This window comes from Uranotaenia lowii, chromosome 2, assembly GCF_029784155.1.
Source record: "Uranotaenia lowii strain MFRU-FL chromosome 2, ASM2978415v1, whole genome shotgun sequence".
NCBI classification, from domain to species: domain Eukaryota; kingdom Metazoa; phylum Arthropoda; class Insecta; order Diptera; family Culicidae; genus Uranotaenia; species Uranotaenia lowii.
In genome coordinates, this window is record NC_073692.1 from 179,750,173 (window position 1) to 179,777,121 (window position 26,949).

The 26,949-nt window shown below is 33.7% G+C and overlaps 1 protein-coding gene across 3 annotated transcripts in view; it reads right to left on the reverse strand.

Annotated features, from left to right (window-relative positions):
* Positions 1-1,311: 1,311 nt before the first annotated feature.
* The window catches only part of LOC129744846 (phosphatidylinositol 3,4,5-trisphosphate 3-phosphatase and dual-specificity protein phosphatase PTEN), a 231,443-nt gene continuing 205,805 nt past the window's right edge, over positions 1,312-26,949 (reverse strand). Inside the window, exons 10-11 of one of the 3 annotated variants that reach the window (XM_055737583.1) lie at positions 22,953-23,351; positions 1,312-3,822 (exon numbers count right to left, since the gene is read on the reverse strand). In XM_055737583.1, the coding sequence (XP_055593558.1) occupies positions 3,377-3,822; positions 22,953-23,351 (845 nt within the window). In that variant the 3' untranslated portion in view covers positions 1,312-3,376. Of the gene's footprint in view, positions 3,823-16,791; positions 23,352-26,949 lie in introns of those variants that run through there. The other 2 variants (XM_055737584.1, XM_055737582.1) reach the window with 2 other exon arrangements.

The following is a 26,949-nucleotide window of genomic DNA, read 5'->3' on the forward strand; positions in this document are numbered from 1 at the left end:
AAAAAAAACGTTGAAAAACTGAGTATAGTCCTAACAGAAATTACTGTTATTAATGTTTATGCTTTGTGTGCTTATTGGCACCATAACAAAATTTTTGAAGATGTTGCGGTACTTAAAAACCACAGTGATCAAAGTCACCCCGAAACTCGAAATCTGGTTTTGTAACAAGCATTCAATTATTACCACCAATGTATTCCAATATTCAAAAATGAATGAAAAAAGTGATCAAAGTTCCCCCAGTTTACGGTACGTGTTCTGTCTGACTCTCAATTTAACATACATCTTCGAAGTGATTGCCATTTTTAATAGCTTTTAAACACTTCTGAGTTTATTATTCATGATTTCTTATCATTTTCTATCATATTATATCATAAACATAATGAATTTTCGTAGTTTCTTGGAACAATTTATGCCATGATCCAAAAGTCTGGAATTATCAGGGAGATATGGCAAAAGTCTGGAAGTCTGTAAAACCGAAAAAAATGTCGGGCAGAAGTTTAAAAAGTCTGGAAGATACAGACAAAATCTGGAAGGTTGACATCACTGAATGCACTCGGAAGCCAAATGAAAACAGTGTTGTTTTCACTGTGCTCGTTGTTGTTTGGAGAGAGCCGTCCAACCCTGCCTCTCAATTATCTCATTTTTGCTCTTGTGCTCTACTCAGTTATTTTTGTGATTGTTCTCGCCCGCGATTATTCTTATTCAACATGTTTTCAAGAATGAAGGATCAAGCAGCCGGTATGTTTGCATGAAGAAAATCGTAGAGCGAGAGAAGTCAAGCAGCCGAGAAACAGAAAAACTTAAGGGCCCAAAAGGCTGGAGGTTGAATCGAGAATTCAAGGGCCAAGAAATTAAGATTTCGATCAGATAACATGTAGAAAAATCGAGAGGTAAAGAAATGGTGAATTTAAACGTGAATAAGTCGAGATGGTTGAAAATCAACAAGTCAAAGAATGCAAAAGTTCAAAAATGGAATAACCGAAAACCTGAAACGGAAATAAGTAGAAAAGTCGAGAAGTTGATAAATCGAGAACACTTAAAATCAAGAAGTCGAGTTGTCGGAAAATGAAGATGTCGGAAAATAGGAAATTCGAGAAATTGAAATGTCGGGAAATTTATAAATTGAATTAGTAATTAGAAATCGGAAAGCTAAGTAGCCGAAATTTTAAATTTTTATGTACATATATATGACTCAGCCAAATAGAAGAGTTCTAAATGATTAAATAAACATACTTACCTTCGAAAAACATTGAAAAAAGCTATTGAACTCAAAAAAAAAATCAACCAAAGTGAAATGAGGACACCAGTCAGTTCAAACTTTGACCATGTATTTCTTCCGCCTTGTTCTTTTTTTGTTGGTTTTTGTTCCTCGAAGATATTGTTTCACATTTGGTTTGTGGTTCAATAATTTTTTTTTCCGGTATTTTTGTTTGTTTTTCATATATCGGGTACACGTTCAACTCTAAACGTACGTACAACTACTACAGATTACAGATTTGTTTGCTGGCTCTATTGGTTTCCTTTCCGCGCTTTTACGCTTTTCACTTTCGATTGTAAATTCTATTAGTGTTTGGTTTTTTCTTTAATTTGTATCGTCATTTCGACTTTCGCTTATCGTCTACAATCTTTCTTCATCCTTTTCGATCCCTTACGTTTATTGTTTATTGTTCTATCCTCTCAAAAGTGTTGGATGTTTTGTTTTTGTTTTGTTTCTCTCTACAGCCGCCTAATCTACTTTAATTTGTTTGTCACAGATCGAGCAAAAACACAAATTTGTATTTCGTTTGGTTAATCACATTTTATCGTTATATAATATTTATAAAGGTTTTCTAGTGGGGTTATAAAACTCTACCTCGTAATTTTTGGGGTGACAGAGAGTTTAAGACCTTCGAGGTGTTGTCCCTCAGAAGTTTCCGATCTTTGTCACTCCGAAAAATTTCGATTTTTTTCAAAGGCCAACCAATATGGGTTTCTATTCTGAGTGGAATTGTTTCAGTTTTGGAAACAAACAAAAAGATTGCGATGTGCATGGACAGCTTAAGAGAAAACAAAAAAGTAGATGATCAACGTTGATATTTCTTTTGAATATTTTTCTACTAATTCTTTGGAAAATGTTCCTACTAATTTCATTTGTATTCAAGGTTCGATTTTCGTTTTGCAATGGTTTATATAAATATTATCACCGTTCTCTAAAAAGATATTGGAAATGCAAAAAATTGCTTGTTCTCGTATGGTAGATTTCCGTTTGTTTCTATTGTAGCTAGCTCGTGTTCAAAAGCAAAATTTATACTGCAGTTTAGATGAATGTTTTTTTTCTTAGTTTGGCGTGATAAATCGGACGTTTTCTTATTCATAACAGCATGATTATTTTTTTCCAAGTTTTTGTGGCACAGTGTAGAAGTGATCCAGATTGATAGCTTCCGTAGGAAATGCGTTATTTGAAATGAAGGCCAAACAATGAAATTAATAGATAGAAGAGTTACTGATGAACAGTTTTTCATCAATATCAGTTTCAAAAATAAAACTCAAAATAAATAGTTATTTATGTTTCAAGTTGCAAAAAGTGGGTTTTTCAGCACGATTCGAAAATTTATCCCACGAGGCTTACCGTGTGTAATAAAAACGTCAAGTGATGAAAAAACCGAGTTATTAATAAGTAGCAAAATTTAATAATGAAGAAATAACAACATGCGAACGACCATGCCAACGACTCAAAATTTATGATCAAGTAGGTTGTAGAATATGCTTTCGACAATGAATTCAGTGCCGAAAAGTAGAACTCTTCGATACTGTTTTCAGTGTCGAAATGTCACATTTTTCCGACGTTTCTGCATTTTTCGACATATGCTTCAAGGAAATTTGAAATCCTTAAATAATAATTGTAAAGAAGCCAGAATGATGCTACACGTTTATCTTTTTGAAGCACATTTAAAAAAAAGATGAACTTTTCAAAGAATTTAACAATAACTTATTTTATGATTAATATGCACAAAGCAAAATAACTCAAAAAGTCATTAAAAAATGGAATAAAGACAAGAATTTATTGCACTATATTAATCAGGTAGAAAGCTCTTTTTTATCAAACAATTTCCATTAGTTCCAGTCTTCTTCAAAATTTTGATTCTTAAAATGATGCAAACACTACTGCTATCTACATAAGTTCGTTCCGTTTTCTTGCAATAAAATAAAATCTGCTTAAAATTCCAAATCAGTTTTTCCTCCTTCCTTTTTTTGGTTGGTAAATTTGAAACAAATATTGAACTTTGCATGCTAATTATTGGATTCCGAATTCTACCGAATCCCACTGCCCTATCCCCCCTATCCCAAAAGTGAAAAATGTTAAGTCTTTTCCCAAGATTGACAGCCGACAGCCGCCCTATATCCTGTCCCGGAAATTACTCTGGCTGCTACTGCTGCAGCTACTATTGGAGCTTTTACAGCTGCTGCTGTTCCGATTGGCCGTCATCTTGGGCCCGCTCTCAGATGCTGCCCCAATCGAGGAATCAGTCGTCGGACAGCCGGAATCCCGTTCCCCGCTTCTTCTCGGAATCCGACCCGGGGAGCTAGTGCTGTTATGATGGCAACACTGGTGGCAGGAAGTGGTTTTGTGAAAGTTTCGAGAGTGTCGATGAGCTTCGTCGTCGTCGTCGTGATGATGATGATGATGGAGGTCCTGGTCCTCAAGCTGCAGTGAAGATTCCGATGGGGACGAACATCGATCGGAACCGGTAGCACCGGATACTACTCCATTGGTGCTGACTAGGGTTACGATTTCCGGTTCCGATAGGAGCCGGTAGCGGACCAGACTTTCCGGGGAGTTTACTGAGGTGTTAGTAGCGTTAGTTGGGTGTCAGTTAGTTCAGCGAGATGTGGCGAACGAGTTGGATAAGTAGATTGTTAGATGTGGGGCATCATTTCCGAGCAGCATCAGAGAAAGAATGTAGAAAAATAGAAATTTATGATAAGTCAGTTATGTTTTTTTATTTACTTAAAACTGTTCTGGACCGATTTTCAAAACAACATCATCTGTAAGACTTTCTTTCTGATTTATGATTGTTGAAAGGACATACTCGATAGCATGAAACTAGTGATATGGATGCTTCATTGAGTAACACGATTCAGAGAGCGGACAAATAAGTGTTAGAAAATACCTACAGAACATTTTAGCATAAATTTTTCTCCATACATTGTAGCAAATTACCTAGAATAAAAAGAGGAGTTGGACATCGTACGTATGATTGTTTGAACTAGCTAACCCGGTGTGCTTTGCTACATCTTTGGAAATTGATAATTATTTTGAAAAAACATTGAAATTTGGTTTTCCTAGAACATCATGTTGAATAAAATATCAACATCATTCAGATGGAACTTTTTTAAAATGAAAACGGCAAATTGAGTTTCAAACAGCAATAGAAAGATAAAATACAAAGTCTAACCCAAAATACCCTCCCATGGCAAAGTTGGTTTCATTTACTTGATAAATACTTGAATTTAAAAAAAAAAAAGAGTTTGTGTTGAACCCCCATCGCTCTTTTTCCTCCCTCCTGCGAAAAGAATACAATTAATCATAGAGGCATTTCTAGTTTTTATTCAAAAAATTATACTTTTTATACTACTATAAACAGGGTTGCTGGCGATTTTTCGTTTTGAAATTCCAAAGTTTTTCCCGGTTTTTCCCCGATTTTTTCCCGGTTGTAAATGATGATTTGCCCGTTTATTATACTCGTTTCTAAATATAAAAATCATGGTGAATAATAAAAAAACAATGTATAGGGCCTCACATTTCTAACAATTGTATCTCAAAACATGTTAGCCTCTTTTCGCATCAAATTGACAGGTTTTCATGATTTTTTGAAACGAATATAACAAAAATGACAACTATTCGTGGTTTCGCTCCACAATTTCAACAATTTTGCAAAAATAAGTCCAGTTAAATTGATCTTGAAACTATAATGTAGAAGGTATGTATGTACTTTTTAGTAACTGTGAAATTTTCTAGAATTTTAATAGAATTATAGAAAAAAGTTGTTTAGTTTGTATAGAAATATGTAAAAAAAATACATCGAAACATATTTTCAAATCAGCTTATCAACTTGAATGGGGATTTGTCTAACAGAACTCAAAATCATCAGGTTGCAGGAAATATTTAGTTATTTTCTGAATGCAGTTATATTTTTTTTGTAAACATACTAAGACATGTTTTAGAAAAGTTTTTCGTTCCAATACAAAAAAAAACAATGAGTAACTTTAAAAGTGCTCTAGTCATTTGAACTAAATATTCGTGAAAATATAGAAAATCGCATATAACACAGGTCTGAACTTTAATCGTTTGAGTATAAGCTATCATTTTGTATAAGGGTAAAGACCTTGGATTAAAGATGGATTTTGACAGGAGCTTTTTTCAGTATAATTTTTACATAATACATAGGAAACTTTAAGCAAAAGTTTAACGAAGGAAGCATTAAAAACTAAACACTTGCGATAAAATGCTTCGTTCTTCAGGCCAATTTAAACGAAATGCACAACAACAACATTGAAAAAAAATTTTTTTTAGGTAAAGAAAAAGGTGTAACTCTGCTTGAAAACGTCTTAGGCTGTCAAATTATTTGCTCTTTGCATAAATTTATTTTAACAAAACTGATACAGTCGAACCTGGCTAAACGAGAAACGTCTATAAGTGAGAGAAAATACGAAATCCCAAGCTTTTTAAAGCACAAAACCTCTTCAAGTGACTGTGTAAAACCACTATAAGCTAGAGTCCTTTTCCTGACTAGACCAAGGAAATAAGATAAAATACCAGGATTTTTGAAGTTTCGGTACCAAAAGAATATTTGGTTATCAAAGAGCAAATATCCATAGTTCCATATTGAAACTCACTCGAGAAAACTTCGAACTGATGCATCAAATGGTTTCTTATAAATCAGTTGATTTTAATCATATACACATTGAAAAGTTGCATTTCAAAATCACTTTAATGTTTTTATATGTTGCTGACTCTATAAATATAATCTGGTTAAGTTAGAAACCTCTTTAAACGATAAATTAAAAGTTTTGTCCTTTGGACTCTTACTTATCGACGTCAGTTTTGTGTTTATTTTTGTCGATAATAGTTTCATTAATAATTTCATAATATTTGATTTTTGCTTCTTAGTGTAGCAAACGCGGAGAATCGCATTTGCTCCGTAATTAGTTAAAAATACGATCAAACTTCGTTTGTTTACTAATGAAAGAAAATAAGCGTTTATGATATACATCTATATTGAGACTGTCAAAAATAACTCTTAAATTTAGAAATTATTTTGAAAATATTTTTGAAATTCCGTGAAAAAAATTCAAATATGACAATTTTCCCGGTGAGGTGCCGAAATTCCCGGTTTTTTCCCGGTTTCCCGGTGACGCGATGAAATTCCAAAGTTTTTCCCGGTGTTCCCGGTTCGCTAGCAACCCTGTATAAATAAAATACTTCGATTTAGAGAAATTTTTAGCGAACCCGAGCAATGCCGGGAAATTTAGCAAGCAAATCAATAAAACCCAAACCAATATTTCGGTAGTACATATTACAGGGTGGCAACGTGAAAATGATATACTTTGTTTATTTCATATAACTGAAACCAGTTTTTATTTTACTTTGGAATCGATTCAAATATCATTTATAAATAATGAGTGAAATTACAAAATAAGTACTTGAGTTCAAATTTTTCAGGATTTTAATACCGCTCGTGATACAACCTGATTTTCTGCATAGGAAACTACTGTTTCTATAAAACAACTTATGCATTTCATAATGAATCTCAGGTATAGGTGTCCGCAAAGTAGAGTACCTTTTCAGGTACCACCGAAAGTTTAAATATCACCAGGGTGGCCAAAATTTTTTTGTTTAGAAATTCTCTGTTTTCTCGGTCCCGGTTTTCATGGTTTGTTCAAGACTATGGTTGTCTAATTTCGTCAAAATATATCAAAATTTTCAACAAATTTAATTGATGTTGCTGCTTTATCACACTCATATAATTGAATATTCAGAGGAACTCGATTCTATTTTATGGCTTCGATCACATTTTCTAAAATTAATTAAGAAAACATCTCACACAAATTGTTATGTGTACGAAAAAGCTGAGGTAATGATACTATAAGAAATGCATAACATATTGTTAGGACTCGATGTTTTAATTTTTATACAGAATGGTCTCATGAGTTACTCCAACTATTGCTTGATCAGCTTCTTCGTAGCTTTTATTCAAATAGGCAGTTAGTGTTCTCTTGATAGCAATAAAGAGCAGAAGTTATACCTCGTTTTTCAACCTCCCTAAAAAAGTTTATTTTTTCTTTAAAAGTCGCTTCAAAGGTCTTGTAAAGGGAAAAGTAATTTACAAGGGTGTTCTATTACACAATAAAGTGTTCGGAAAGTGAAAAGGTGTTTTTCCTTGAATTCCCACTTCCGTTTGGGTGCAGCAGTTTTAAGATCCGAAGAACTGTGGACAATAATCTGTGGCCGATTCCGTAGTGAACTGTGGACAAACGGTTAGCCTTGACCTGCCCTTAAAATATTTTAAAAGGAAGTTTATATCAAAAAATGTGTATAAAACAGGATTTTTCAACCAGTCAGTCTTCATTATGGCCGTGATAGGAAACAAAAAAATTTCAGATTTGAAATTCTATCATTTTTAATATGTTACACATATAAACTGTTTACCAGTGTGTCGTTTAACGAAGTCAATACATTAAAAAAATTATAAAAATTTGTTGAAGGAGTTTTTTTAAACCATTAAACGCACATTGTTTTTGCATCGTTTGAAGTTCTTATTGCAGAATTTGGAAATCAAATGCTCAATTTTGAATTCTAATTTCAAAAGTTGAACAAAATATTGGCAACGAGTTCCATAGTCTACAATTAACAGTTCTGTGGATTGTTTGACAGCATGTCGTATTTAAAGATAGGATAAAATTAAGAAATTTAAAGAATCGTTTTTCATTATATATCATTAAATTTCTTAATTTTTCAATATCTTAAAATATGTGGATATCAAATAAGTGAAAAAGATACAGTTATTTGTTCAACATAATATTGTAATTCTCTCAACATATATTATTAAGTGAGGTTCTCAGGAAGACATATTTATTAGGTTTCTGCAGAATCAAGCTTAACTAAAAACTAATTTAACGGATCAATGCAAAAACTTAGTTGAACAGTGGGCAAACAAAGTGTCAAATTCAAAGGTACTCAAAAGTTCAATTCTAATGCAATAATAATTTTATTTTTGTTTGTAGGACGTTAAGGACCGCGATGAAATCTTAGCCCAAAAAACCCGAAATTTGGCATGCTGTATTTCAGGAATCTTTGGACCAAATTCTATAAATTTAGCTTTTTTGAGTTGCTTAAAATGTTGTATTCTATTTTGTAGAGTATAGTTTCATTATCGAATTTTTAACAATCGAGTTATGCTTCCAAGTGGAGCACCAACGAAACGAGAATTCTCGTATTTTGTTCGCAATGTGAAACATTTTCGGAATTTTTACACCAAAACTGAACATTAAAATAAAATATTTTTCATATGGAATTTTTCTTACCTTCATCTTATTCGAAGGAAGTATGATAAAATAATAAAAATTTTCATGATATACTTACTCCATAAATGAAATTTTTTTTAATGAAAATTAATTATTAAAAGACAGTTTTACAAAAAAAATTCTCATCCGGTGGTTTGAAAGTTTTTTAAAATAATATTTTAGTCTCTAGTTTCTGTTTGTTGATGTTTCTGATGTTTATACTTTTGAAAGCACTACTTATCATTTTAAACTAAGTTCCACTAGTAAACGAAAAATATTTTTTTTAATTAACAAAATAGCTAATACAAAAAAGGTGAACTGGCAGAATTACTTTAAAAAGATGGATAGTTTTGACAGTTGCTTAGTTTGAATCGCTACATTCAATTATGTGTATCTGTTAGCTCAGTCATTGTTTTACTTCTGCTCTTGATTGTAAATTTCTAAAGATTAACATAATAAAAACCTCAACGTCAAATTCACAAATTTGATCAAAACACGAACATTGAACATAACAGAAAATATTTTTCTCATTGGGAGCTTATGGAAAAAAAATTAGGTATTTGATATTTTAGTAATTGTATGAGCAAGATCCAGTTTTTAATATTTTCATCTATTTTTTTCTTTCTTGATGATGTCTGCAACTAGCTTGAAGACATGGAATCGTGGTCAGTTGGGTTCACGTTAATGGTCAATAAGACTTTCCAAAGGTACATTTTTACGAAAATTTCAATAAGTAGTCTCAAAATAAATTCTTCGAAAGAATTGACACCTTATTTAGTCCAAATTTCTAAAGCATCCAAAATTTTGTATTCATGTCTTCAGCAAACTTGTGAATTTCGATAAAATACACATATTTTTGAAAAAAAAAACAAAGTCATATGAACTTCATCTTTTGGTTCAAACATTATAAAATGACAAATAAATTACCGAGAACTTGTAAATTTTTGAACTTTTTATAATTTTGAGACCCCAGCTGAAGTTTTTTTCCCAATAAATTAATTCTATATTTTAGCAGTGGTTATTCTTATCTAAATATTTGCTTTAAAAAAAGTATTAAAATTCCTAAAAGTTTACGATTTTTGAACCAAGTATTAAATATTTTACTTTTTTTTTGTGTAAAACCTTCCGGAGAAGCAAAAAGTAACTTTTTGAAGAGATTGGAAAAAATCTTGGAATTGATGGTTGAATAATCTAGCACTATTAAGATTTAAACCATTGCTTTGAATGTACAGAAACACACTCTCATTTCACTGTAAATCTATTGATTTTCTTCTTATTTTGACCACGGATCAGGCTAGGAATTAATTAGAAATTTTCGTTATTTTTGAAGAAATCGTAACATACTCAAGCTTTAAAAATTGTTATTTGGAATGTTGAGTATAAATAAAGACAACTAATTTAAAAAAAAAGTGAATTTGGAAAGTTCAGTTTAAAAAAAGTGTTCCAGACCCTCTGATGAATATTTTTCACAAACAGTTCCTTTGATGACAGAAAGTTTCCTGTTTGTTGTTTGGAAGCTACAAAAAAGACACATCGCCGTACGTAAAAACGATTTCTACATTTATTTTACAGGGTTGCTAGCGATTTTTCGTTTTGAAATTCCAAAGTTTTTCCCGGTTTTTCCCAGGTTTTTTCCCGGTTATAAATTATGATCTTCTCGATATTTATTATACTCGTCTTATATATAAAAATGGAGGCGTTTTCTTTGTAACAACATCACGTATAAAAGGACTGTTGAAATGAAGGGAAATTTGGTATCCGAGGGTTTTTCGGGCCAGAGATGGTTTGTATTTTAGTTTCGAGAATGCCACATCTTATGGAAAGGGGACTCCCATACAAAACCAACTAGAAATGGGACAAAGAAATCAATGTACAGGGCTTCAAATTTCTAATAAATGTATCCCAAAACTAGTAAACTGGTAAGAAATCATGGCAAACACACGTAGTCTTTTCGTATCGATTGACAGGTTTTCATGATTGTTTTAATAAATCTAACGAACGGGGCATCTACTCGTTGTTTTGCTCCGCAATTTAATCCATTTTGCAAATATAAGTCCGATTAATTGATCTTCAAACTATAATGTAGTACTTACAGCCAATATAATTTTTCAAGATTTTTTATAAAGTTCTACAAAAAAGTATAATTTGTATAGAAATGTGTTAACAAGACATCGAAACATACTATAAAATCATTATTTTCCAAATGCAGTTATATTTTTTTGTACAAATTCGAAGACATGTTTTTGAAAAAAATGTTTAACAGTAATCAACAATGAATAACTTTAGTAATAGTCATTTGAACAAAAGGTTCGTGATAATATAGAAATCTCGCCTGAGCTTTCATTACGTCGTTTGAAACATCTGAAGAATTCATAGAAAACTGTTGAAAAAGTTATCAAAAAAACTTTAAAATTTGTTTTTTACATATAGAATATGTTGTCCAGGCTACAAATATTCTAAATGGAAGAAGTTGCGACTACTCTTTGTTTACATTTTTTTCATACGACGTAATGAAAGCTCATGCGAGCAATCGTGTATAAGATATGGCTAAGCTTTAATTGTTTGAGTGTAGGATATTATTTTTATCAGGGTTAAGACCTTAGATTTCGGAAACTTTAAGCAACAGCTTAACGTAGAATGAATTCAAAACTTAACACTTGCGATGTTATGCTTCGTCCTTTTACTGTGTGATGCCAAGATATAAAAATGCTCCTAAAATCACTTTTTAAAACATAAGCACTAAAATTAATGTTCTGTTGCATATTCAAAGAATGTTTAAAAAAACTGTAAGTGAAAATTTATATTGCACCACCATATGACACCATATTGGGAACATCTACAGTACCGTTCATAACTGTATAGAAATTGGAAGCACGCACACTATCATTTCGATTTTGAACTTCCATAACTTTTTACTCTGAGGATATTTTTTGATCAAATTTTCTACGTCTGATCGATCATTTATCACACTATTATATCACAAAATTTGAGCTTTCTGGAGTTTGTGTGGCCTGAGATACAGTAATTCTACGAAAATCGGACTTTTTTGGACTTTTACCATTCAAACTGCAATATCTGAAAAACTACGCAACTTTTTTATTGGAATTTTGCAGAGTAATTGTTGAAACATGTCTGAAGTTTTTGAAAAGTTCTATCCATGCGATCAAAAGTTACTTGAGGTACAATATTTCAGGCATGAACCTAGAAATGCGATTTCTATATAATTTTGGACGAATGTTTCCATAGAAAAATCATGTTTTATGTTTAACAACCAGTAAATCTATTTCAACCAAAAAATCAAAACAATACCGCGAGATAGTTAAATTTATAACATTTGAGTTATGCTTGTAAGTGTAGCACACTTGCGGAGAGCGAAAAAAATGAGATAACTCATAACAAGTTGAGGAGTTGTTAAAAAAGTGATTCTAAATTCGATTGTTTACTAATGAACGAAAATAAGCGTTTATGAGATAATTCTATATCGAGACTTTTAAAAAAATACTCCCAAATTTTGAAATAATTTTTAAAATATTTTTGAAACTCCGTAAACAAATTTCAAACATGTCAATTTTCCCGGTGAGGTGCCGAAATTCCCGGTTTTTCCCGGTTTCCCGGTGACGTGATGAAATTCCAAAGTTTTTCCCGGTTTTCCCGGTTCGCTAGCAACCCTGATTTTAAATGGTTTCATTGTTCAGTGTTTAGCTTTTTAATTGAACACCATCACTGACAAAAAATAATAAAAAATTTTATTAAATTTCCAAGTTCTGAATTGAAATTTAGCTTTGATTTACTTGTTTTCTTATGATCATTGTAATGGAATGCGGTACATGAGAAAAATTTAAGGTAACTTGTTGAATTTTGATTTAACTTTTAAAGACAGTTTTAAACTCTAAGTTTCGGACAAAATTGTTAGTTTCTTTCAATTTAGAGGTAATTGAAGAGAAATCAGAGTAGTTTTGTTGAATTCTGACATGGCGAATTAAATTACAATTCTGAATTCCGAATTTCGGGTTGAGTCCCTGATCACGAAATCAAAAATTGATTTTGACTTCCTTGTGTATTTTTTCCAGTTTCGAATCTGAATTCCCGGGATTTTCCGGTTTCCGATACGATTTTCAATTCCCGGTTTTCCCGGTTCTGAGACCACCCTGTATCAACGAATATCGCCATGCGATTTCAAAAAACAATTTTTCCCTTTATTTACATTTTTTAACGTTTCGACTAGGTTTCGGGCACAATTTTCCCGTTTGTTTGGATAACGTGCCGCTTTAAGCCTACACCTTTTTCTGATGAAAAAAGATTGTCCTGTACCAGTATAGTTGAATTTACTATATTTATTAATAAATGCACTACATCAATCATATTTATAGTTGAATGTTTAAAATCAATCAAACACCTATAGTTGAGTCTATTATATGTGTCGTTAAATGCAAACTATCAATCAGATAATCTATTATATAAATAGTCGAAATCTTCATATTTATAGTTGGTCGAGAAGTTATAATAAAATATAGTTAAGTGTTCGCGGAATATTGTTGGAAAACCCAAACTTTTTCCATCGAGTAAACAGCGATAGAAATTTCCCTTTTGTGAAAATTCTCCCTCAAACCAACACAGCAGATGTATTTTGATATCGCTCGACTGCTTTTTGCTGCTTTTTTCATGTAAGTTGTTGCCCCAAAAACCAAGGTAAACATGTTGAACTTAAATACTCAGTTTGTATTTTTTCTGCTTATAGATGATAACTTTAATTTCGTCACTTCGTAGAAAAAGACCTCATATGCAGTGAATATCGCATTGAATTTCAATGCGACACATTCGAACATTCCAAGTTGGATTGACCTTTTGGTGGAAATCATCCATAACCTCAGTTCTTTACGCTTGTCCATTGCACTGGTATTCATTCCTCCAATTCCATCAACAGTAACAAGAAATGTTTCTTGTTCTCCTAGTTGACCTTTATACACAACTTCTTCAGGAACTAATACCAAGTTTACAGGTGCTTCAAAATAAGCTGTCAGTAATGTTGATTCAATCACTTGGCAGTGGGATAAAAAAATTCTTAGATATTCAACACAATTCTCGCTGTTTTTCAAAGGTGGCTCCAACAGGCAGTGTTGGTGGGTTTCGACATATCCAAAATGTCATAACCGAAGATGGGACAAGGATAAATATATAGTTTGCGTCAAAAATTTTAAGTGGTGTAATAAATAATCGTCATAAGCGAGGAATTTCTCGAAGAGAATTGATGCAAAATGCAGAAACAACTTGCTTCGAATATAAGAAGTGACCGCTTAGGCAATTCATGCTGAATGCGATTATTTGGCACTTTTTGTCCTTTTTATTTGGCACAACATTTTCCATTTGTTTACAATATGCCACAGCTTGGTTTGTGACGTTTTCGACACCAACAACTAACACTTGCTACTCCAACCATCTATGGACAAACAGCAGAAACTATGTTCCACGAAAACAGTGTAAGCCTCTACAATCCTCAGCACTGTTTTCTGGCTCAATATTCAAGCTCTTAAGTGAACGCTCAGTGAATCCAACACCACAATATTGAATTTGATGCCCGATGAACGCGATAAACGGTATGAATGACTTGAATTTAGTTAATCAGATAGTTTTCCAACTACGAACACCATACAGCATAGCAGTGATAAAAAGTGCTCCAGATCATAAATTCATATAATTTTTTTTACTTACAACAGCAGTCACAATACTTTCCTTGGTTGAGCTTCCAATAAGAAAGCTAAAAGCTCTACGACAAAAACTAGGATAGATTGGAATCAATTTTGACAGCATTTTTTGTATCGATTGGAATTTTGTGTTTCAGACGTCGCTTCTCTTACATGAAGGTTGACTACTTTACAATGTTGACGTTTGGATCAAAATTTCTTCTTTTTTTACGAACTAAAGACAAAATTGCTCTAACATGTAAAGTTTAATATTCTTTTTTATTTCACTGCTAGGTAATTTAATCAATTTTTGGATGAAAGCTCATTTTCAACCTCTTGTAGAGCAAGTTTTATGTTCGGCATACATTACATTAAGGTCTGGCGCAATAATGTCGATAATTTTTTTAATCATAATTTACCCCTATGTGTGCCGTTTGAATTTTCTTCGTAAAGAAGATTTTGCAAATGCAGAAGAGGACGTAAAACTCTACTCAAAACATTTTTGGGAAATTGTAACGACAGGGATTTCCCTATAAAAGAAAAAATAATGCTAAGATAACTTCAATTTTAGAACCTGAAAAAAATATACAGAGCCAGTTCAAGCGGATTTTTTCTTTAAGTTAACTATTTGAGAGAAATATTTTCAACAAATCAATAATGGTCCTGATTTCCTTAGGTGTTTTTGTCAAGTCCGATTGAGCTGAAATTTTGTGTAGGTTTTTTTCGACTAGACTCTTTTCCCTGCCACCCTAATGAACAAATGTATGAATAGGAATAAGTTAATCATAGAGCAGATCAGGCAAATCTCTCAAATGAATTTTAAGTACCCCACTGACTTGGATGAGACGTTAGATATTTCAAAAGTTCCACGTAATATCCCTAATCAACCAGGATTAGAACCCACCTTCTAGTAAGAAAAGAAAATAAACGCGTTGTGATCAATCCTTCGGCATTCATTCACTCACACCATCGGTTGTCAGTTTCAGGAAATAAAGAAATAAAAACACAACACAAAAAACACTATATGATTATCTTAACATTTATTTGTACTTCCTGACGCAATTTTCTTCGAAATAAATTCAAACAAAACATACAACAAGAATCTTTTTTTTTCTAAACACAAACATTTTCGCATCCTTCTCACGTTTACAGGTTTGTAATGAAGACAAAAGCCCAATTTCATTTATATTCAACGAGATTTTTGTTGTTGGGCTACCGATTAAACGTTAAGTTTTTGATTTTCTACACAACTAAAGCTTCTATCGAGAAAATTCTAACAGTTTGTTTTTTTTTTATCTTTTTCTAACATTTAGTGTTGTAGTTTGTGTGCATAATAGCAACGAAATTTCGACAAATTTTCTTAACGGTTATTTCGAAAATGAATTCTCGTTTGCATTGTGGTTTGTTTCCACATAGTACAGTTTTTTTTTCTAAGCATCACTGGCAAGAAAATTAGATGAATTACAAAATAACCTACCTACTATCGATTCAATCCAAACAATCGAGTTGAATGAAATCATATAATGAAATCCTTTTCTAAAAAGGGTCACTTACTAAAACAAAAACTGATAATATGTAACTTAAGATTTTAGCTCCATAAAAGAGGCTTTTAAAAAGCCGTTCTGTCCATACTCTACAAGTTGTTTCTTTCTGCCTTTTTTTCTCATATGTATCATCACATTGCGCTTCTAACTTAAAACTACTAATTATTTACGATTTACTTATATGAAACAACAAAACTAAACCGAGTTCTCCACAATAGCCAAGCGAAACCGACCGTTCATATTCAATAAAGGTTTGCGATAGGTTTTAAATAAGATATACATATATACACTGTAAACTTATTTAGAAATTTCCGAACTGAGGTACGAAAAAATGCTTGAATTCCCAAAAAAGTTGGAGCCCATACAAATTATTTAAGCGTAGAGCACATACCTAAACCTAAATTCTGATACAATGCACAAGTATTGTTAAAACTCAGAATCAAAATACAGATAACAAATCCAGATTGAGGATTGAGAATCAGAATTCAAAACTCAAAAAATCATAATTCGGATAATTAATATAAAATTTCAGATAACAAATTCTAGATAAAATTTTTAAATTCTGCTTCCAGATTTAGAATTCAGATTCTAGATGCAGGTATTCAACTAAGGTTAAGAATCGTATACCCACAAACATGAAATCGTATCAGAAATCGTAATTTAAGTCGTTGCGAATCGCAATGTTAACTGCATAGTGCAAAGATCGTATAAAATGTCGTCTGAAGTCAGTTTAAATCGGATATGATAGAAAGTACATAATGTTTGTGAATTTTGAAAAGATTTTGCTCCCGAGCGGACTTCAAGTGAAAAAATCATCGTTATGTTCTCTCTGCAACCAAAAGTGCATCCAGGTGGCAAAAAATCAGATGTGAATTGAGTAATATTGACCAATGCGAGAACTGGAAAATATTGTCGCAGGCAACGAATTGAAGGCTATGAGAGCAAAATCTGACGCTCTCTTGCATTCTTCCTTAAGGTACGAATAATGAGTCAGATAGCGCCCAATTGGTGTAGTTTTCGTCGGTTTAGAAAAAAAAAAGAAATTTAAAAACGACTCCACTTTGGTAGTTAAATGCTTTTTCCAATTTTCATACGATCTTTCTATAACAGCACAAGAATATTGCTACAAAAATGTTTGCTGGGTACTCAGAATCCGGACTAAAAATGTCAAATTCGAGTTCCGAATTTAGAGCAAACACTCAGAATACAGATTCCTATTCCCAATTCAGAATTCAAAACCAAAGCTGAAAATGCAGAATCAGTACTAAAATGCAGAATATGGATTCTTTTCGTACTCAAAATTTAATTTCAAAACTCACATTCAGGAGATAATCCTAAGCGCCTCAATTAAGAATTCAGTTTCAAATTTTCTGAATCAGAATTCAGATTTCAAGGTCAGAGCGTAGAAAAACAACAGATTTCAGATTAAAAATTCCGAATCATTATAAAGACTCCAAGTTAAAAAATACAAGTTTCAAATTGAAAATTTCAGAACGCGAGTCAAGATTCATAATTAAGAAATCAGCTTCAGAATACAGGTTAAGAATATGAAATTCAAATTTTAGACACGGATTTATTTATTAACTAAGATCCAGAATTCAGGATAACAGTTCAAACTCACAATTGAGATGAATTCAGAATTTAGATTGTACACCGGATATATGCATCTTTCGAATTCAGATTCAGAATTTAGAATTGAGAATTCATACCTATAATTCAGAATATCGAATTAAAAATTTTGATTTAGAAGTCGGAATTCTGAATCAAGATCCTGGATTCAGATTTCGAAATTCAATATCAGAGTTCAGATTCAGAAGTTGCATCATAATCAAAAATCAGATTTTCATCTCAGGTTACAAATAAAACTGGAATAAAGAATTCCTGGTTGCCGAGATCACAGAAAAATCTATAATTTCACAGAATTTTCAGCAAATTTTCATCACAGAATCTGTGTCACAGAACACAGAATTCTGGAAATTTTCGCATATTTTACCAATATTTAAAATGTTATACATTTTTCTAAAATAATTTTTTAAATCATGATAAGATTATTAATTCAATTGATTTTTCTCAAGAAAAATGGTAAAAAATTGAAAAAAAAGAATTCAATTATTGCTATTTTCAACACAGAAAACCATCAAAGAGTTTGAAAGTTAACTCACAGAAAGTCGGAATTTTATTTCGAAAAAGCAAAGAATTATATTCGGCAACCTTGTTTAAGGCCCTCGGAAACAGAGGTGTATAAGTGCCAAAACCATCGATTTTTAGTTAATTTTTTTAATCATTTCCTCATATCTTAATAAACATCTGATGTAAAACTAATTTTTTCCAAAATTCAACACTTTTTCGATTGAATTAAAGTTGCTCGAATCGAAAAAATAAACATGAAAATCCGAGCACTTTAGAACAAAAATTTGAAATTGAGGTGAGAAAGTTTGAAATCAGGAACACAATTAAAAATTTAGAAATCGAAGTTCAAAAGCATTATTACATTTCAGATACAGTTTTTTTACAAAAAAAAAATCGAATTAAAAATTATGATTCAGGTTTTAAATTCGGAATTAAGATGCAGAATTGAGATTAAGATTCAGAATTCAAAGTAACAAATCGGTACTAAGCATTTTTCAGAATCGGAATTCAAAACTTAAAAACAGATTAATTAGAATTCGTAATCCGTATCTAGATCTTTAATCTAGATTTATAACCAGAACCCAGATTTAGAATTGAAGCCCTCAGAATCAGAGGGAGATAAGTGCCCAAATGATGGTTTCGAGAAAACGCAATTCAATGTTGCCAATAATGTGCTTGATTTTTCATATTCATTCTCTTTCGAGCAGTTTTCATTCAATCGAAAAAATGTTAGATTTTTTTTTAAGTCAGAGATTTGCACCAGATGCAGATTGAGAAAGAGTAAATTGAACTAAAATTCCAGGTTTTTGGCACTTATCTTGTTTTGATTCCCTTTGATTTCAGGATGTAATTTACAGTACCGTTCATAATTGTATAGAAATTAGAAGCAAGCGCACTGTCACTTCGACTTTGAACTTCCATAACTCTTTACTCTGATGATATTTTTTGATCAATTTTTTTGCGTTAGATAGATCAATTATCACACTATTATCACACAAAATTTGAGCTTTCTCGAGTTTGTGTGGTCTGAGAAACAGTAGTTTTACGAAAATCGGACTTTTTTGACTTTTCTCATTCAAACTGCCATATCTCTGAAACTACGCTACATTTTTTATTGAAATTTTGCAGAGTGATTGTTGAAATATGAAGCATGTCTGAAGTTTTCGAAAAGTTCTATCGATGAGATCAAAAGTTACGCGAGGTGCAATATTTCAGGCATGAACCTTGAAATGCGATCTCTATAGAATTATGGACGATTTATGAGAACAATATCATTTCCTCCACCAATCAGATAAAAAAGTCTGGCAAAAGCAATGAAGAAAAGAAAAAATGGAATAAATGGTCCATTTGTGTTTTGAAATCAGAATCTCGCGATATTGTTGTGTTTTTTCGGTTGAAATAGATTTACTGGTTGTTAAACAGAGAATAAAATTTTCCTATGAAAACATTCGTCCTAAATTCTATAGAAATCGCAATTCAAGGTTCATGCCTAAAATATTGCACCTCGCGTAACTTTTGATCTCATCGATAGAACTTTTCGAAAACTTCAGACATGCTAGTTTTATGTTTCAACAATCACTCTGCAAAATTTCAATAAAAAATGTTGCTCAGTTCCAGAGATATTGCAGTTTGAATGAGAAAAGTCCAAAAAGTCCGATTTTCGTAAAACTACTGTTTCTCAGGCCACACAAACTCGAGAAAGCTCAAATTTGGTGCGATAATAATGTGATAGTTGATCTATCTAACGCAAAAAAATTGATCAAAAAATATCATCAGAGTTAAAAGTTATGGAAGTTCAAAGTCGAAGTGACAGTGCGCTTGCTTCCAATTTCTATACAATCATGAACGGTACTGTATATTGTCAATCGTTATCTGGGTAAGGCAATGCAGGATAAGGCGAAAGAAGTCTGGATGTAAAACTCAAATTGAATTTGTTATACATTTTTTAACACATTTGCTTTAGTAAAATTTGTATTTCTAAAAATTGTATTGAATATACTGACATGACACTTAGAACGAAATTCCGGTCCATTTTTAGCATGAAGCCACCCTACTGCCGACATTGCGCGGCGGCAATTTCAAAGTTTTATTTTTTGTCACTTTTAATTGAATTTTGACAAGAAGTGTGCTTTGTAGCTGTGATTAGATTCAAGCATTTCAGATCTAACTAAAGGGTGTAGGATCTAACTCATGAATGAGTTTGAGTACAAATTTAATCAGTATTTGAAATTTCCTGCAAAGGGCAGAACATCTTGTGTGCTGGTAAAGCTTTCTTCAGACTGAGTCGATTTTGGGGTCATTTTTCAGTTTCTCAAACCTTTAGATGAAAAAACTTTGTTTTGGTTCATAACTCATCCATGATTTTTGGCCAGATTTTTAAATAACGTTTACATGAGTAAATTTGAACTTTTAGGTTTGTATGGGAAAATTTTATATTTTGTACTGAAAAACCAACATCGTTTTTGTTTCTTCTGTGGAACCAAGCCTGCTAAAGGTTTTTGTGCCAATTTTTAAATTCTTTGAAGCAAATTTTCCGCTTAACAACTTTGTCGAAGACTGTAATTTCGTATCTTTTTAGACAAATAAGTTATAAGCATTCGAATTCGCATATTTTTTGGCATTGTAAAGCAATAAATTCAACTGACATCACTTCTGGGTGCCTAGCGAGGTATCGAATGACATCTTTTCATGCAACACTTTGCGAGCAATGTTCCGAAAATCAATCAAAATAAACACTCAGGATGCGTTTCCTGTTGGATACATTCTGATTGTATAATGGGATTGCGCCTCTCGCAACTGCTTCGCCTGGCTGGTATGCAATCTCGATCAGCGCTCCTATCAGCTATGCATCATTCAGAATCATCGGTTTAGCAAACATCGCATATCGGAGATGAGAGAGATACCAACTGATCCAATAGGGATTTCGCTCACTCAGTATCCGCCTGGCTGATTAGAAATTGAAAAGACGGCGGAAGTGACCATCTTTCCATCACAAACACAACTACAGTTTGATTTTATTCTTACTGTAGTAAAAAAAGCTGTAAAATCAAATAAATTTATTAATTGGCTATGTTTAAAATCAAACAACATTTGCTAATGATCGGTTACATGTATCACTCGCTTACTGCCTGAACCATTCACTCCTGATCCTAGCCCAACATGATTCGCCGTATGCATCGCTCAATGGTGAGATTCCAATTTGATGATAGTGCTGCACTGTTTTGACAGCAAGCATCGTGCGAGGTGATCTGTATTTTAGCGATGAATAGAACGATCGATGATCGCATAAGTCCAGTAGCAATCAATAACAAAACCCGATCGCTATACGTTCAGTTGCGAAGTGCATTCAGGAACATTCATTGAAAATGAGTGATTTTCGGAACACTGTTTGCGAGGCACCAGCAGTGATGTCGATTGAATTTGTTGTTTTTCAATGCCAAACCTGTGGGGCCGCTCCGGAGTCTATCGACGATCAGGATTTACATTGTCTGATCGAGAGGCTTTTGGTTGTTCGCAGAGTGATAAAAGCGCACGACCGTTCTGGCGCACGACAGACGAGCTGACTGACGAATTGATTGAGCCAGTGGCAAAGCCCGTTGGCGAGAAGGAGAAGATTGGAGAGAGAGAGAGAGATATCAATCATGACGGGATTGACAATGCTGGCAAACAGTGCAGCCAGTTGTATTGTTTAACTTATTGCAACATACGGCAGGGTTGATTAGCTCATATCTCACAAAACCCTTGTTAAACAACTTTTAATTATTTTGCCAAATATGTTACGAAGTTGGTGAGTTTTGAATCAACTCGAAGCTTTTTTGACCTCAGGGTTTGAGAAATTTAAAAATGACCCCAAATCGACTCAGTCTAATAGTACAATGTATTAAAAATAGGAAATGAATTCTGAATATTTTATTCTGGATTTTTGTTTTTTTTTTTTAAGTTGTTGTTTATCTCTACGGAGTTTTGGATGTATACAACCTCAAAACAGGTAAATCGATTTATACTCCATCTTAGGAATGGAGAAATACATGAAATTAATAGTTAAATGTTTATGTATTTTATTTGTGTAGAAATAAAATAAAAACTATTTTTACACATTTTCCAAAATATATGGCTTGAATCATTCGTATCCATAAAAAAAACTAACATGCGGCCTACAAACGTTGCCAAATTCAGTCCAAATCTCTAACCCCGTTCTTCAGCTCATTGCCTGTATCCTCCATCGAGGAGGGAATAATTTCGGTACTGCTACGGCCACTATCGCCATTGCTATTGGACGCCGTAGCCGTCCTTGATTTACCCTGCTTGGTCAGGCCACCTCCAGCTACTACTACAGCACCGATGCCGCCTTCCAAATCACCGCCACCAGCAACAGCAGCAGCAGCAGCGCCACCCCTTGTGGATAGCCCCAATTTGGCCCAAGTATAGGAACAGGTGTCCTGTGTTTCGTCACCTTGGTGACCCTCATCTTCGTCATCATCCGAGTCTCGATTTCCTTCGCGATGACCCCTGTAACAGGAACTGACTGAAAAGAGCGAATGAAGTTTGGCACTGGTTGTTGTTGACGATTTATGATGATGAATCGGGTGATGGGCCATCAACGGATTGACTCCGGTACCGGACAGTGACGAAGAATTGGAACAGGACGAAATCGACGCGGAGGAGCACGAAGACAGAATGCCGCCAAGGAAGGGTTGCCATTCTTGGCGAGATGAGGCGGCACCGTTTTGACCAATAGAGGAGGTGGCCGGATCATTACTGAGAATATGTCTAACTAGTCTTTTTCGTTGGGGACTGGTTAACTCATGATTGAAGGAAAAGGACTTCCGCGAATCGGAATCGGTCGCCGACGATTGTTGTTGAGAACTGAACCGGTTGTCGTTTCTTTTGTTTGTAGCAATATCACAAGGAACGTAGCTTCTATCACTATTACATCTAGTTGTAGTTGTAGCTGAAACGGTATCGGAGGGTCCACCGATCAAGCCGACAATCTTACTGTCGCCGGCATTTGCTGTATCACTACCATTGCTAGAGCTAGGATTGTTGGACTTACAGTTATCGGTTATCGGTATGATGGCGGTTGTCGTCGTCGGATGTTCGTTGCCGTTATGAGTTGCTGAGTTGTGGTTGCGGCCACTCCCGGGATGGCTAAAGATTGCATTGGTGGACAGTCGGTGCAGTTTTTGGGCCGCACTGATGACAAATTCGACCGGCTTTTTCATTGGAGATTTCATGCTGATCGAGGCCGAGGCATTCGATGGCTCCTTTCGGATGTCATCCAAAGCGGCACCATTCGTTGTTGTTGTTGTTGACGTAGTCGTTGCGTTTTGGGGTGGATGATCTCGATGGTCGAACTGGTGTTGATCATGATCGTGGTGGTGATGCGGGGTGTGGTGCTGGCTTGGGGGATGGTGTTGATGGCGACGGATGATGCTGCTGCTGCAAGCAGACCCTGTGTGTTGAAGGGGCAGTAAGGTTTTTTTCGGTTAGTACTACTCTGATCCAGAACAGGAGGGTCGAAGGCAGTACTGGTTGATAGTGGGGTTCAACAAACGGTGGTGATTTGTGGCAAGCAAGCAGGCAAGGGTTGATTCGAATATGAAGATGGTTGGTTGGTTATGGTTGAGCGGCTATTTTCTAAGATTTGGACTTGGTTGACAAACGAGGAAGAATGGTTTGAGAATGAGCTAACCCTGAACACTGGATGTTCTAGCGAGGAAAAAATTACGATGTCATGAGAAGCTGGGAAGATGATAAACGAAGGTGATATGAAGCAACTAGCATTCAAAGGTCCTTTATTTTTCTGTCTGTTTATTTATGATTCCATTTACAAAAACAAAACCGGAACGCATCACAGTGGCATAGACCAGACCAATCGATGGTTAAAACCTCATAATTTCTTCAAATCAAATCCTAAAGTTTTGATGTCTTCAGAGCAGTTTTTCGTTTGTTCAAAATCTCTAATTTGGTGTATGTAGAGCAGGGTGGCAGAGAAAAGAGTCTGGTCGAATTCGAAAACCAACAATTTACATTTTGCAGAATGGCCAAAAAATAACCTGTGCCGAAATTCAGCTCAATGGGACTTGATTCAGAGTTGCCACAAAGCGTTCAATTTCTTTTACCCAACAAACATAAAATCGCATTAAAATGATAACTCAAGTCATTAAAAACGTTACTGCGAATCGTAATTCGAACTAACGCAAGTAAAAGGTTGTAAAAATCGTTACTCGAAGTCGGATTAAATGGTTTAAATCGGATATGATAAAAAGTTCGCCATGTTTGCAGATTTTGAAGACGATTTCGTTCCTTTGCTTTCTCCTGCGTGGGTCAAATGAGAGAACAGCTTTTTTGTTCTCTCTGCGACCAGCAGTGCAACCAGATTGCTAAAAATCAGATGGTGTATTTGCAAGTATTGCCCAATGGCAGAGGCAGCAAATATTGTCGCTGGCAACGGTTCGTATGCGTTGAGAGAAAAAAAAATTGTACTCTCTTCAGTATGTATGGTTTCAGTATGTATGGTTATGGTGTCGATTATCGTCCAAATCGTATATTCTTATCGCTTTAGCCAGAAATTGAAAATATGTGTGTATATTGCCTCCACTTTGGTAGGTAAATGCTGTTTTTTCGAGTTTCATACGATCATTCTAAAATGTATAAGAAACGTATAACAAAGTTGTTGAGAAATATACCTAAAAAATGTTTGCTAGGTATCCTCAAAACCTAATCTGGGAAATCGAAATTTTTGATTTGATGCCCCATGACTTTCCAGCAAACATTTTGTAGCTATATTCTTATGCTGTTTTAATAAACGTTCCATGTACATTATAGAACGGTCGTATGACAATTAAAAAAAACAACATACTACCAAAGTTGAGGCAATACACTTACATAAAGTTCATTTCTTTCTTAAGGGGGGGGGGGGGGGGGGTAGGGTCTAACGGGTATAAAAAAACACAATTTTCACGATTTTTTTCTTGAGCTATCGTTCAAACAAATGTATTCAAATTTTTTGCATTATACAAAGCATTGTTAAAAGAACATTGAGTAATTTTTTCGTAGAAAAATATTGAAAAATGAGCCGGTGACGGAGCATTTTCGAGGATGTCTTTTAGAAAACAGAATTTGCGGTGGACACTGTATCTCAGCACAGAATCATCTGATGTCAAAAAATCAGAGCAAAATATTTTCAATAGATGTTTTTCTGGACCCCAACGTTTTTCTTTAACTTAAAAATATTTTTATGAAATTTTTGTGGCTGTTTGAAGTAAAAACTACGATTTTTCACTTAAAAATCCGCCATTTTTCACCTCTAAAATCTCCCCAAAGTAAAAAAATCAAAAAAGAAAAACGTTGGGGTCTGGTATTTTATATGTAGAAAATATGTTCCAAATTTGAAAAGAATCGGATAAGTAGTTTTCAAATGACGATGTCCACGGACTTTAAAAATGTGCTTTCGAGAAAAACGCGTTTGAAGTTTCTGCTCTTGCTTTCTTGCAGTATTATATAGGAGGAGATAAAGGCCTATAACTTCTACAGTTTTGCTTCAATTGACTTGAAAATTTGACACCACATTCTTGAAATGTTTTACAATAAGAAAATAAAAAAATAAAAAAATCGATTTTTTGAAAGTGTTAGACCCTACCCCCCCCCTTAAGCAACTGAAACTGCACCCATGGGGCGTTATCCGACACCTATCGGAAGAATGCAATTCGTTGCCAGCGACAATATTTTTCAGATCTCTCATTACTCAATTTCCATCTGATTTTAGCCATCTGGATGGACTGCTGGTTGCCGACAGAAAATGACGATGATTTTCTCACTGGAAGCTCGTGCGGGAGCGAACTCATTTCAAAATTTACAAACATACCGGACTTTCTATCATAACCGATTTAAACTGACTTCAAACGACATTTTATACGATCATTTAATTATGCAGTTGGAATTGCGATTCGCAATTCCATTGTAAACGACTTAAGTTATCATTTCTGATAAGACTTCATGTTTGCCGGGTTTAAAACACATAAAACGTCTAGATCTGGTGTTATCTAGAAAAAAAATCGACCAAAAATCGACTCTATATTTTATATTATAAAGTTTGAGCTAGATAACTTTGTTTATCTAGATGAGTATGAGAATTCTAATATCTCTAGAAGTTATAAGTCGATTAACATGAAAATTTAAATACATGGCCCCAGCAGCCGCACCATAATTTTTCACATTTTTAGATGATAAAAACTTTTTTTTATTTACGACAATAAAAAACAAGTGTTGAAAGATTAATAGCATTCATTTTTTGTCACTCTTAGAGTGTTGCTGCATTCAGTTGTTAATTTCTAGCAATCAACTTGATATTGCTAAAAAGTTTGCGAGTTTTGAGATGAAAAGACACAAAATTGTCAATTTATCAAGGTGATGGTAATTTTAGAGAAACATGAGCGTCGAAGAAAAGGAAGAACATAAGCCGTAAATATCATGAATTTCTCGAAAATGATACAAAACGGCTCACCGATAGGACTTGAATCCGGAATCTCCGCTTCAGTACAACGGCGCGTTAGCCAATTACACCACGGTGAACGTGATGAAATCGACCGACACGAGCGTACAAGTCGAGCTCCATTGGTCAACTGATTGACCTTCCATCAGTGATGCCACATTAAAACCGCTATTTTTGAACCCAAAAAAATCGGTTTTCGGTATGAAAATCCAAAAAAAATGTATGAAAATCGGTATTTTAAGGTAATTAAAAATTGGTTTTCGGTAGTGATTCTAAAATCTGTTATTTAATTCTTTTTTTTTAATAAATGCCTTATCGTATTTTGTGCGCTCGCTTTTTTCTTGTTTTTTTTATACATTTTTTGATAAGGTTTTAAGAGTTCTTAGAAGGTTCAAACTATTTTTTGTTCTCTATTACTTTGTTAGAAAATTTTTGCAAACTTTGGATTTTCATAATTGATGCCAAAAAGTGGTACAAGTGCAAAAAAGCAAACTTCGAGAAAAAAAGCTCTTAAGCTGTTGTGCTTGGCCATTTTCCATACGTTTTAAAAATATGT